Source organism: Chiloscyllium punctatum, chromosome 37 (assembly GCF_047496795.1).
Source record: "Chiloscyllium punctatum isolate Juve2018m chromosome 37, sChiPun1.3, whole genome shotgun sequence".
NCBI classification, from domain to species: Eukaryota; Metazoa; Chordata; class Chondrichthyes; order Orectolobiformes; family Hemiscylliidae; genus Chiloscyllium; species Chiloscyllium punctatum.
Genome location: NC_092775.1, coordinates 8,209,490 through 8,223,924, shown reverse-complemented (window position 1 = coordinate 8,223,924; position 14,435 = coordinate 8,209,490). Strand labels below are relative to the sequence as shown.

Genomic DNA, 14,435 nt, shown 5'->3' with positions numbered 1-14,435 from the left:
TAGTCAGCATGGATTTGTTTGAAGGAAACCCTACCTGACTAAATTAATTGACTTTATTTTTAAAAAGGTGACTAAATATATTAATGAGGGTAGTGTAGTTGATGTGGTTTATGTTGATTTCAGTAAGGCCTTTGACAAGGTCGTATATAGAAGGCAAATCCAGAACATAAAAGCCCCTGGGATCCAAAGCAAGTTGGCAAACTAGATCCAAAATCGGTTTATAAATAGGAGGGAAAGGGCGATGTTGGAGGGTTGTTCTTGTAATTGGAACCCTGTGACCAGCAATGTACCACAAGGATTTGTGCTGGGACCCTTGCTGTTTGTCATGTACATTATCAACTTTAATGTGAATCTAGAAGGTTTAATTGGTAAGTTTGCAGATGGCACAAAAATTAGTGTTGTTGATAGTGAGGATTGTCTCAGGCTACAATCTCATATCGATCAGTTGGTAAATTGAGTAGACCAATGGCAGATGGAGCTTAATCCCGATAAGTGCAGAGTGATGCGTTTTGAGAGGTCTAATAAGCGAAGGATATACACAATGAATGGTAGATTCCTAAGGAGTACTGAAGAACAAAGGGACCTTGGTGTGCAATCCCTGAAGATGTCAGCACAGGTAGACAGGATGATGAAGAGATGTATGGGATGCTTGCTTTTATCAGCTTGGATGTAGAATATACAGTCGGTTCTGCTACAACGCGTGTTTCTTCAATGCGAATCAGCTTTACCGTTATTTGTAGAAAGCAAACTTTCCTTACCTGTATTCATTATAACGTGGTCCTGGCCCCGTTAATATAAATGGCGTGGCTATTGCACTAAATACTTTTAATGCGAGACTGCACAAAACGGAATTATAGCATTCTATCAGAATCAACTGTCGGAGCAACGAAGTTTTGTTTCAACTTTATAGAACATTGGTTAGGTCACAAATGGAATATCATATGTAGTTTTTCTTAGCACACTATCAGAAGGATGTGATGGCATGAGAGAGGGTGCAGAGGAGATTCGCCAGGATATTGCCTGGGATGAAAGAACTCAGTTATGGAGAGAGACTGGATTTCCTGGGAGTAGAGGAGGCTGAAAGGGATCTCATTTAGACATACAAAATTATGAAAGGGATAGATTGTGAGAATCTTTTCCCCATGAAAGACATAGCTAAGACCAGAGGACACAAGTTTAAGGTGAGGAGCAAATGGTTGGGATATGAGAAGAAATTTTTCCATCCAGAGAATTGTAGAAATATGGAATATGCTGCCTAAAAGGGTGGTTAAGACAAGTATCTCGCAACATTTAAAAAATATCAGGATCGGTACTTAAAATAGCAGGGCATAGTCAACTATGAAACAAGCGCAGATAAAAGGGATTAATGTAATTTGGTGTTGGTTGGTCAGTATAGACACGATGGGCTGAAGGACCTGCTTCTATGCTCATTAAGCTTGTAACAGAAAATTATCGTAGATGAATGACCTAATTCAAGAATAGCTTCTTCCCTGCTGTAATCAAACTTATGAAAGGACCTCTCATATATTAGAACTGACTTTTCACTGCACTTTGTCTGTAGCTGTAACACGATATTCTGCATTCTGTTTTATTACCCTGATGTACTTGAGTAAGGTATCATTTGTCTGGTTAGTACACAATACAATACTTTTCACAGTATCTGTGTACATGTGACAAAATCAAATAATTCTGCTCCTATATTTTATGGCCAGAGAACAGAATGAAAATGCAATTTAAAACCAAAAGGAATAAATAAGTTTCAGAGGAAAGATGAAAAGAAAATAAGAGAAGCAAAGAGGAATGATGGGAATAGACTAGCATAAAAGGATGTCCTAAAATTTTCTATCGGCATATAATTAGTAAGAGGAGTAGGGCCAATTAGAGACCCAGAAAGTGCGTTTGTATGTAGATACAGCAGGCATGGCTGAGGTGTTAAATGAAGACTATTCATCAGTCTTTCCAAAGTTGGAGATGCAACCCAGACCAGAGGGTGGAACTAGAAAGGTTTAAAATTGATATGAAAGAAGTGTTGGATAGACTGTTGGCGCATTCCTGATGAAGGGCTTATGCCCGAAACATCGACTCTCCTGTTCCTAGGATGCTGCCTGACCTGCTGTGCTTTTCCAGCACCACACCTTTTGACTCTCTTGGTACTTAAAGTTGACAGAGCACTGGGACTGGATGAGATGCATCCAAGGATTTTGAAGGAAGTGAGGGTTGAGATTGCAGGGGCACTGATTATAATCTTCCAGACTTCCGTAGATTTGGGGAAGGTACCAAAAAACTGAAAAATTGCAAAAGGTTTTTGAGAAAGGTCATAAGGATAAGCTGAACAAGTACAGATCAGTCAGTTTAACTTCAGTTGTGGAGATAGAATTAGGGTTAGGGTCAGGCCACAAATGGAATACCATGTGCAGTTCTTGTTGGCACAGTAGAAACAATTATTCAGGGTCGAATTAGTAGTCACGTGGAAAAAGGTGGGTTGATTAATAAGAGCCAGCATTCATTTCTAAAAAGGAAATTAAGTTTAACTAACTTGCTGGAGTTTTTTGAAGAGGTAAAAGAAAGGCTAGAAGCTAATGCTATGTATGCAGTCTTGCAGATGGCATTTGCTCCAGTGCCACACAACAGACTTCTGAGGAAAGTTATTGGTCATGGATGAAAGGGACAGTAGCAACATTGGTACAAAATAAATTGAGTAATAGGAAACATTTAGTCATGATCAAGGGATAAATTTTTCAGGCTGGAGTAAGGCTTGTGGTGAGGTTTCACAGGGATCAGCATTGAGATTGCTGCTTTTCCTGATATATATTTATGATCTAGCTCTTGATGTATCGGGACAATTTCACAGTTTACAGATGACATGAAACTTAAAAGAATTGTAAACTGTGAGGAAGACGGTGTAGAACTTCTAAAGAACATAGACAGGTTGGTGGAGTGAGTGTATAAGTGGCAGATGAGGTTCATGCAAAAGGTGTGAGGTGATGCATTTTGGTAGGAAGAATTTTGAAAGACAATATAAATTAGGGATTACAATTCAAAAGGAGTGGCAGGAGCAGAGGGGCCTGGGTGTATATGTGCAATAGTTACTGAAGGCAGCAGAACAGTTTGAGAGAAATAATAAAGCATTCAGTATTCTCAGCTCAATTCATTGGAGCATAGGGTATGTAAGCAAGGAGGTGACGTTGAACTTGTATAAGACACTTGTTAGACCTTAGCTGGAATGTTGTATACATTTCTGAGCATCAGTTATTGGAAGGATGTGAACGTATTGGATAGAGCGCAGAAGTGGTTTCTAAGAATGATTCCAAGGATGAGAAATTTCAGTTGATGATAGATTGAAGAAATTGGGACTGTTCTCCTTGAAGAGTAGATGGCTAAAAGGAGATCTGATAGAAGTTTTCAAAATCATGAGGGGACTAGATAAAGTAGATAGGGAGAAACTATTCCTGCTTGTAAAAGGATCAAGAACCATGGGCACAGATCTAAAGTGATTTGTAAAAGAAGAAAATGCAAGGTGGAAAAGAAGATTTTCAAATAGCCGAGAGTTAGGGTATGGACTGCACTGCCTGGAAATGTGATGGAGACATGTTGAAGCCTTCAAGAGGGTATTAGATGATCATTTGGATAGAAATGATATTCAAGTTTATTAGGAAAATGACAGAGGTTGGCATGAGGTAATGATACTCATTTGAAGAGCCAGTGCAAACATGATGGGCCAAATGACCTACTTCTGTGATTTCTGTGTTTCTGTGATTCCATAAACTTTTTATCCATTTTGAGAATGCTTAGCAGTTCTTAGGCAACACAGCTGATTTGAACTTTCTAAAGCGTGAGCAGGAACACTGAGAATTTATATTCTGTTCTATTGTTGGGGCATTGGCATTCAAACTGTCCTTGTTCCACTGCCAAAATGCATACCTTCCAAAGGGATTGGGTGATAGAGGGGTACCACTGGTCATTGATCAGTCGGATATTTTCATGTCTCTAGTTCCTGATTGTTGAGGCCATTGAATACCCACTACCATGGATATGCATGAGCTAGATTTTTAAAACCTGTCAGGATCCAGATTGGAGACATTTGCGCATGTAACTTGTCATCACTGGACCATGTTGATTCTCCGACACGACTCCAGCTTCCAAGTCGTTTGGCTGCCTGTCCAAACAGGAAGTAGCCAATTTAGCTCAATTAGAATTAATTTCAGGATCTGTGATGACCTAGTTCTCCTGCCAACTGGGATTTCTGGTTCACAACACAAGCAGCCCATGTCCAGACCAATTTGGCAAGCTCCAGGTTAGAAATGTGGAAAGCACAAAGGGTCACATGAGGACCCTCACAATTTCCCAGTGTCCATCGTAAACATTATGCTTTGGGTGCTAGTGCTGGCTGTCCTCCGTCGACCTTCTCTCCTCTCTTCTCCCAGGATCATGGCAAAGCAACAGTGATATTGGGATCCAGTGAGACTTAATTGGATTTACCCATAATTTCTGAAGCATATTGGATCACAGGCCTATTGGTGGCTACCAAAGATTTTTTCCCCCTCTTCACAGAAGAGGCACCATTCCATACATCTCATGCTGTCACTTGCATTTAGGGGAGGTGATGGCATGTGGTAATACCACTGGACTGGTAATCCAGAATCCTAGACTGATCACCTGTAGATATGTTTAGAATCCCATCATAACAGATGATGAAATGTGATTTCAGTGAAATCTGAAAATCAAACAGATCGTCTAGTGGTGATCATGTAACCATTGCCGATTGTCGTAAAATCACATCTGGTTCACTAATGTCATTTAGAGAAGGAAACTGCCATCCTTGCCTGATATGCTCTATCTGTGACTCCAGACCCATAATGATATTAACTCCTAATAGTCCTCTGAAATGGCACAGAGAACCAATCAGTTCAAGGGCAATTAGAAATGGGTGATCAAATGCCAGCCTTGCCAGTGACACCCATGTCCCATGCAAGGATATAAAATAAATCTAAGATGGTGGTCATTGCAAGGCCAAGGAAATTACTCAATGACCCAGGCAATTTCTACTCACGTTGCCTTGCTCTCAGTAACAAAATTCTTCTAAACACATTGAGTCCCACCTTGGAAGCAGCAATATGCGCGACACCAACCTTCCCCAACATAGTCCCAAACAGAACTGAACTGGTCCGAGCAAATCCTAACACTGTCAGCACATATAGCTTACAATAAGGCCTGAAGAATAGGTCCCATCTTTGTTGACTGATCCTACGCCCATGATAAAATATGGTGTACAGGCATGCTGTTACTGCTCTTCAAAATTATCCACTGAGAAAACCCAACAGATCGTCAAATGTGTGCTCAGTGTGTACCGTGGAAATCAAATTCACCTCCCACAATGAACAGTTGAGTCTGACAGAGATCAGTCCCCTCATTGCTCTCTTCATCATATCATAGAATCCCTACAGTGCAGAAAGAAGACATGTGGCCCATTGGATCTGTACTGACCATCCAAAGAGCACCCCCCCCATTCTCTATTTAAATAACCCATTTACCATGGCTAATCCAACTAGCCTGCACATTCCTGGTCACTACAGGGCAATTTAGCATAGTCAATCCACCTTATTTGCACATGTTTGGGAGGAGACCCATGCCGACATAGGGAGAATGTGCAAACTCCCCACAGACAATTGCCCAAGACTAGAATTGAACATGGGTCCCTGGTGCTATGAGGCAGCAGTACTAACCACTGTGCCACCCACAACATACATTTTAATGCTAGTAAATTCGTTCCCAAAGGTCCATGGCGCTTCACATATGCTGACTACTTTGCTCTGGCATTCAAAGCTAACAAATGTGAGGAAATTGAGAAAACAATCACTGAAAATCTATTCTCTGGAAGCCTACGTTAAAAGTTAACCCAAACACTATCAAGACTATTGTTTTACCTGAACAACTCAAAGGAGGGGGAAGAACGTCATGTCCAGTTCTGTGGTTGACCACTCATCCATGATCCAAACTCAAAATATCTTGGTATCACTTTTGCCAGTATATTGATTTACCTGCAAAACCATGAGAAAACCAAAGCCCAGGTCAAGGCAAGAAAATGAATGTTACATAGGGAGATTGGCAAGTACAACCTGCGATAGCAGAGCCAACAAACCATATGCTGCTTCACTGGCCTTGGTCTACCCAACAGTAGAGTGCTGCTGTCCAACTTGGAACCACCACACAAATGCTGTAGATATCCATCTCTGGGAAGTCATTAAGATTATTTCTGGGGCATTGAAATCAACACAGCTCAAATGCTTCCAGTGCTGACACATACTGAACTTCTGATACCCACTGGGAAAACATCCTCCTCAAAGAATACTACCACGTAACAGCTGATGATGCACCCTCATTGAAACAGGACTTTTTACAAAAATACACACTCTTGACAGTTGCCTTGTGCCTACTGCTTTACAAGCTAACATAAGCCTCCCTTCTTGATCACGCGCCTCCAAGTTGACTGCGTATATCTACAAATACAACTTGTTAACTGACCTGAATGGTGAAAGTCACTCGTTTCAATCTTCCACAAAAAATCTGGACAACCCTCAGCTGTCAAAAGGGTTAATACTAAAGACTGCATTAATTTCCACCCAATTTGATGATGCCGTGAGAACTTGGGTGATGAAAGGCAAAACATCTGAAAATTATCCAGGGAACAGACTATTATGCCAGATATCACTATAGTCTTAGTAATAACGTCTTACTAATTTAGCTTATACCTGATTGTAGTTGTGCAATAAACTGCATCCTGTTTAAACTGCTGTGTTTTCTGATTAGACTACCTAATGGGTTTCCTCTACCATTTCAGACCAACAAAGTCCTATAGGCCAAGTCAGAACAAGAGAATGGTGACAACAATCTTTGCAGCCACATATTAGCAGTTGAGTAGTAGGGGTATGGAATGCATTGCCTGTAACGGTAGTAGATTCGCCAACTTTAAGTACATTTAAGTCGTCATTGGACAAGCATATGGATGTACATGGAATAGTGTAGGTTAGATGGGCTTTAGATTGGTATGACAGGTCGGCGCAACATCGAAGGCTGTAATGTTCTTTGTTCGATGTTCTATAAAGATCAGCAATTTCTCCTTCAACCAGTGAGACTGCCAATCATGTAATGCTGAAGCGCTTCTCTGTGGCTATTCAGCAAGTCCAATTGCTATTCTTTAACTGACTGGAGTATCTATCATGTCCAGCACATGCCATTGGAAGCTATGATGTGAAACTAGCTGCCATGATTAAAGATGTATCTCTGTCTAACTCAGTACAGAGCAACTGAACCTGATTTGTAAGGCTAAGAATCATATTGGGTGCTCCAGTTAAACTTTGAACTTTACAGCAGCCTAAAGAAAGAATTATGAATGCAGATGTTTTTGGAGTGTGGACAGGTTACAAAATACTTTCTATTTGGTTCCTCAATGTGTATTTGTCATCACTTCTTTAGCTGCAAGTACAGTCTTCAGTCAAAAACTCTGTTGCTTCTGCTAAAAAGTTGAAAGTATTATGCAACTGATTTCCTTATTTGAACTGTTTGGATGTATTATTTTCTAGTAGATCAAAAGAAACCTGAACAACTCTACTCCATACCCAAAAAATCCAAAAATGTTGCAGAGGTTAGCCAGAAGTCACCATGGCCTGTTACTTCACCTGTAATGTCTTCATTTGCTGAACCAAATAACGATACGTATGCTGTGCCTGGAAACCCAATACCACTTCCCCGGAAAATGAATATGGTAAGAAATGAACACCTTTTTACAATTGGGAATGCATGTTTAGCAATGTGATACAGTACTAGTTTGTTAACGTAATGAAATGTTGTAATTTAATGAAGCATATCACTGAACTAATTATTAAAAAGGATGAAATGTATAAGATAATTGATTAGGAATTGGTGAAAATATTAAGTCTTCTGTTAAGCATGAATTATGGTAAATCTTATTAAAACCATCAGACCATTGCTAGAACAGGCCATTTTCGTCCTCATCAACAGTAGTTTACTGACCTAATTTCAATACATTTCTGAAAACCAAAACTTCTGGCTCATCACCCTAAGATTGAGAGAGTTATTTTGGTGGAAGAATCAAATCAGACACTAAGTGAGTATTGATGTAATAAGATGTATCTATTTGAGAGTCTGTATTTAACATGCAATTTTAGTCCTAATGACTGATTTACTATACTTTCAATTTGCCTGAAGTTGCTAAAATAGGCATTTGTAGATTTAGCACTGAAACAATGATTGCTCCACAAGAACTGTTTCCAATGTATATGGGTTCTATGCAGCTACTTGTACTGAGTATGTGGAGTGCACAGGCTGACGCACAACCACAGGTTTCAGGATAGATGAGGACTGAGGGAGCGAAAACACAAGCTCATTGTAATAGACAGGCAATCCTGATAGAGGAGGACCAAAGGAAGAGACTTGTTCTAAATGGAAGGAGTTCTCTCTTTCCTATCTCTCTCATATGCAGTAGGTAGTGTTGCTCATCATATCCTTCGCCTTCTCTTCCTTCATCCTGCAGATCTGTAACAAGATGCCCTACCTAACAGGTAGTGAGAAATTCAGTTAGCATTTCAGGTTGAGATGATCGCTCCTTAGAATAAGGTGGAGAAGCACAGTTCTCACTCTTCCCAGATGAAGTCCTCAGAATTTCTAGAATAAACATTGTTCAAGGATTAATAATCCTTGATAAAGGCCAGTGAGTGAATGGGCCTTTAAGTAGCTGATGAATTCTTCAGTAACAGCTTATCACTCTTATGTAGCTAATGTTTAGATTACTTAGTGTGGAGACAGACCCTTCGGCCCAACAAGTCCACACCGACCCTCCAAAGAGCAACCCACTCAGATCCATTCCCTACATTTACCCCTTCACCGAACACTATGGGCAATTTAACATGGCCAATTTACCTAACCTGCACATTTTTGGACTGTGGGAGAAAACCGGAGCACCCGGAGGAAACCCATGCAGACACTGGGAGAATATGCAAACTCCACACAGATAGTGGCCTGAGGTGGGAATTGAACCCAGGTCTCTGGCGCTGTGAGGCAGCAGTGCTAACCACTGTACCGCCTAATGTTGCAAGACATTTGGTCAAACCCTGTCCACCAAAAAGGCATATAGCTTTTTAATGTGCTCTAGCAGTCAATTTAACTGGCAATCAATGACATGAAAATCCTCTGTGGCTTAGATAATGTTTCATGCTAAAGTAGGGTGAAGCCAGCATTTAGTTCAAGGTTCCTGATTTTGGCTGTCTTGCAGGCTCTTTAGGCCCTAATGGACCCAGAGGAAATTTCCCAGTAAGCGTATTACCAACAGCACACCTGCGGTTATAAATAATGACATTTTCATGATATCTGTTATCCTGTACACAAAGCTCTGACAGAGGTTGTCAAGAATCCAGAGAAAGCATATTCCTGTCAGGGTGAAAGGAAAGGCTGGTAGGTATAGGGAATGCTGGATGACTAAAGAACTTGAGGGTTTGGTTAAGAAAAAGAAGGAAGCATGTGTCAGGTATAGACAGGATAGATCAAGTGAATCCTTAGAGTATAAAGGAAGAAGGAGTGTATTTAAGAGGGAAATCAGGAGGGCAAAAAGGGGATATGAGATAGCGTTGGCAAATAGAATTAAGGAGAATCCAAAAGGTTTTTACAAATACATTAAGGACAAAAGGGTAACTAGGGAGAGAATAGCACACCTCAAAGATCAGCAAGGCGGCCTTTGTGTGGAGCCACAGAAAATGGGGGAGATACGAAATGAGTATTTTGCATCAGTATTTACTGTGGAAAAGGATATGGAAGATAGAGACTGTAGGGAAATAGATGGTGACATCTTGCAAAATGTCCAGATTGCAGAGGAGGAAGTGCTGGATGTCTTGAAATGGTTAAAAGTGGATAAATCCACAGGACCTGATCAGGTGTACCCGAGAACTCTGTGGGAAGCTGGAGAAGTGATTGCTGGGCCTCTTGCTGAGATATTTGTATCATGGATAGTCACAGGTGAGGTGCCGGAAGACTGAAGGTTGGCAAACGTGGTGCCACTGTTTAAGAAGGGTGGTAAAGACAAGCCAGGGAACTATAGACTGGTGAGCCTGACCTCTGTGGTGGGCAAGTTGTTGGAGGGAATCCTGAGGGACAGGATGTACATGTATTTGGTTCCTGAAGAAGGGCTCATGCCCGGAACGTCGATTCTCCTGCTCCTTGGATGCTGCCTGACCTGCTGCACTTTTCCAGCAACACATTTTCAGCTATGATCTCCAGCATCTGCAGTCCTCACTTTCTCCATGTATTTGGAAAGGCAAGGACTGATTCGGGATAGTCAACATGGCTTTGTGCGTGGGAAATCATGTCTCACAAACTTGATTGAGTTTTTCGAAGAAGTAACAAAGAAGATTGATGAGAGCAGAGCAGTAGATGTGATCTATATGGACTTCAGTAAGGCGTTCGACAAGGTTCCCTATGGAAGACTGATTAGCAAGGTTAGATCTCATGGAATACAGGGAGAACTAGACATTTGGATAAAGAACTGGCTCAAAGGTAGAAGACAGAGGGTGGTGGCGGAGGGTTGTTTTTGAGACTGGAGGCCTGTGACCAGTGGAGTACCACAAGGATCGGTGCTGAGCCCTCTACTTTTTGACATTTACATAAGTGATTTGGATGCGAGCATAAGAGGTACAGTTAGTAAGTTTGCAGATGACACCAAAATTGGAGGTATTGTGGACAGCGAAGAGGGTTACCTCAGATTACAACAGGATCTGGATGAGATGGGCCAATGGGCTGAGAAGTGGCAGATGGAGTTTAGTTCAGATAAATGCGAGGTGCTGCATTTTGGGAAAGCAAATCTTTGCAGGACTTGTACATTTATTGGTAAGGTCTAGGGAGTGTTGCTGAACAAAGAGACCTTAGAGTGCAGGTTCATAGCTCCTTGAGTCGCAGGTAGATAGGATAGTGAAAAAGGCGTTTGGTATGCTTTCCTTTATTGGTCAGAGTATTGAGTATAAGGTCATGTTGCGGCTGTACAGGACATTGGTTAGGCCACTGTTGGAATATTGCGTGCAATTCTGGTTTCCTTCCTATCGGAAAGATGTTGTGAAACCTGAAAGGGTTCAGAAAAGATTTACAAGGATGTTGCCAGGGTTGGAACATTTGTGCTACAGGGAGAGGCTGAACAGGCTAGGGCTGTTTTCCCTGGAGTGTCAGAGGCTGAGGGGTGACCTTATAGAGGTTTACAAAATTATGAGGAGCATGGATAGGATAAACAAACAAAGTCTTTTCCCTGGGGTCAGGGAGTCCAGAACTAGAGGGTATAGGTTTAGGGTGAGAGGGGAAAGATATAAAAGAGACCTAAGGGACAACTTTTTCACACAGCGGGTGGGACGTGTATGGAATGAGCTGCCAGAGGAAGTGGTGGAGGCTGGTACAATTGCATCATTTAAGAGGCATTTGGATGGGTATATGAATAGGAAGGGTTTGGAGGGATATGAACTGGGTGCTGGCAGGTGGGACTAGATTGGGTTGGGATATCTGGTTGGCATGGACGGGTTGGAATGAAGGGTCTGTTTCCATTGTGTACATCTCCATCACTTTATGACTCTACCAAGATTTCCAAACTCCTTTTATCCTCTGCTTGCTTTTCTTGTCTTTGCATTCAGTGATGCCCATTGGACTTGGTCTCCTTGATGGGAAGATCAAAGCCATTCTTCAACCTGTTATGTGGTGTTGACCCATAATAAATGAGAGTTTTGCTAAATCTCCCAAAGGGACCTCCAGGAATTATACCTGACCAGAATTAGGGAGAGAAAGAACAATCAAAGAAGTAGAATTGAAGTTTGAGTCTGATGTAAAACAATCTTCATTGCATTTGGTTACTGAGCTAGGAAGGCAGGGGGAGACCAGATAAAGAGGTACAGAGCAGCTTGAATTCAATATTCCTTTTTTTGTTGTTTTTAATGGAACAGGATTCAGGCAGTTTTTTTTTAGAAGGCTGTCTGCTGTATTTGGTTAGCACTGAATTGGAAAAGTTAAAACTTTTCCCAAAACTTTTACCCAGAGTTATGATTCTGGGCAGAGTTTTCAGATCCTAATGTGGGGAAAAAAGACTGGGTCTAAAAATACCAGCATCAGCCAGCATGCAGGCACCATTTTCTGGACACCATTACTAGTGATGGCTGTATTAAGTGCAACTGGTTCAGGGTCCAGAAGGTCTTATCAAGAACATGTCAGTGATAGTTAAAGGAGACCAACAGTGATTCTTTCCAGTCAATTTCCAGTTTCCCAGCACAATAGGAAGCAGTTCATTTCTTGGAAATGGGCACCCAATGACAAACTAGTGTGAATCAAGCCAAAAACTATTATTTAGATGGAGTGCTGCTCCCACGACAAACCCACCTCCTGAATCTGGAGGTCTTTGATTGTCCCTCTCACTTTAAGGGCCCATGACAGGGAAACTGTCCGTATGTCAATTAAAAGATGACCCAGTCAAAATTCCTGTGAATAGCCCACAATGGCAGATTTTGGATTCAAAAACAAAGTGAAAATCTAACCCTCTGATTAAAATTTTAATCTTGCAATTCGAATATTTGTGGTTGCTAATTTTCCAGAATACATAAGTACCGTTCAGTCAACTCCAATGATACAGTTTATCCTAATATCTAGCAGCCTCCACTTAAAAGATTTTTGTTTTCAAACTTCTGTCTAAGAAAACTAAACGGCAAATATCAGTACTTTCTCAGTGGTTTCTTTTTAAGAGATGTGTGTGGGGATAATGTGCATGCTTAAACAGAGATAGCTTGAACATACCTGGGAAAGGAATGGAAAACTGTTGGAGCCTACAGAAATGCAAATATTAGTAAGAGATAAGGGGGAGAAAATGACATTTTAAATAACCATTCTGATGGAGAGACCCTAGATTTAGATTGTCTACAGATGAAAACAATGGAAATGCTAACTTTAACATTCTAAACTAGCAGGCCAAAATGACTCAACTGTTAGCAGAGAGAAAAAAATGCAGATCCTAAATAAAATCTCTCTCCAGCCAAGATGAACAGCTGAGATGGTCATATCATGTCTTGACAGCTGTTTGCAGTAGCACAGCCTAAGATGACATCAACTCCAGTTAAATTTCCAGAACCACAATTAAGATGATAAAAGACTCACATCCTCACATTCCTGTGAGAAAGCCAAATGTGGCTGTATGAGATTCAGAATTTTGGCACATTGTCAAGATAAACTATTCAAATCACAGATTCATAGTCTCATGCGAAGTATCTCAAATTAGAAAACTACCTCCAGGGTCAAAGCTGTAAGGGATTTGAAATACTTTGCGCAAAACAGAAAGTGATCGGCCATTGTGCATTTTAATTGTCTTTGTATGACGTCCACAACTCAAATTTGTTCATGTTAACTATGTAAGGATCAGGCTTCAAAAATGAAACCTAAATTCATCTTTTTCAAGATAATTGTTTGCATCAAGACTTGCCGATAAAGTTGTTGATTCCAGTAGTACCTCATGGACCAAGCTGTAGAGTGCCAATGGTGTGAAGGGTCAGAGTCACTGTCATCTTTGATTTTCTCATTGCCACATTGTTCACACAATTGCAATTCACACTGGATAAGTAAATGGAAAGATTTATTTATTGTCATTACCTAGCCCAGAGAAATTAAGTCTAGTTGCACACCCCTCACATAAAAGCAAACTACTGCAGATGCTGGAAATCTGAAATGAAAACAAGAAGAAATTTGGCAGCATCTGTAGAAACAGAAACAGATTTGAAGTTTCAAACCTAATATGACTCTTCCTGAGACCTGAAAGAGGCTGGAAAACTGTTTTAATGCTATTGACAGAGGGGGGGGAAGAGAAGAAGCAAGTGCTACAGATTGTTTGGGTACCTAGAGCAAAAGACAAAAGCTTTGTTAATGGGTGTGAAGGAGTGATAAGAATGTAAAATTGGTGTGAAAAGGAGAAAATAGGTCCACTCTGCTAAGAGAAAAATCAATAGGACATAGATCATACACAGCTGGGGTGGGGGGAGGGGAAGTAGGAAAAATGGAATACAGAGGTCATGCTCTGAATATTGAGTCCTAGAGACTGTAAAGTGTGTAAATCAAAATGATGTGTTGTCTGTGAGCTTGCATTAACCTTCGTTGAACACTGGCCCAGAATGGAAATTTTAGCATGGGAACAAGGATATTAAAATGCAAAGCACCTGGAAGATCAGAATTATTCCTCGAACAAAGCAGTTACCAAGTTTGTGTTTGGTCGTCTGAGTGTAAAGGAGTCTGCTTTGTTGGCAGTGAATGGAATAGACTAGATTAAAATAAGTGTAAGCAGAACACTGCTTCACCCAGAATGGGCAAGTATTACACCTACATTCCTGAAGAAGGGCTTATGCCCGAAACGTCGATTCTCC

The 14,435-nt window shown here is 40.9% G+C and overlaps 1 protein-coding gene across 3 annotated transcripts in view; it reads left to right on the top strand.

Moving 5' to 3' along the window:
- The window catches only part of unm_sa1614 (un-named sa1614), a 259,429-nt gene that overhangs the window by 231,507 nt on the left and 13,487 nt on the right, over positions 1 to 14,435 (top strand). For all 3 annotated transcript variants that reach the window (XM_072556198.1, XM_072556197.1, XM_072556200.1), the window contains one exon: positions 7,581 to 7,762. In XM_072556198.1, coding sequence (XP_072412299.1) covers positions 7,581 to 7,762 — 182 coding nt within the window. The remainder of the gene's footprint in view (positions 1 to 7,580; positions 7,763 to 14,435) is intronic.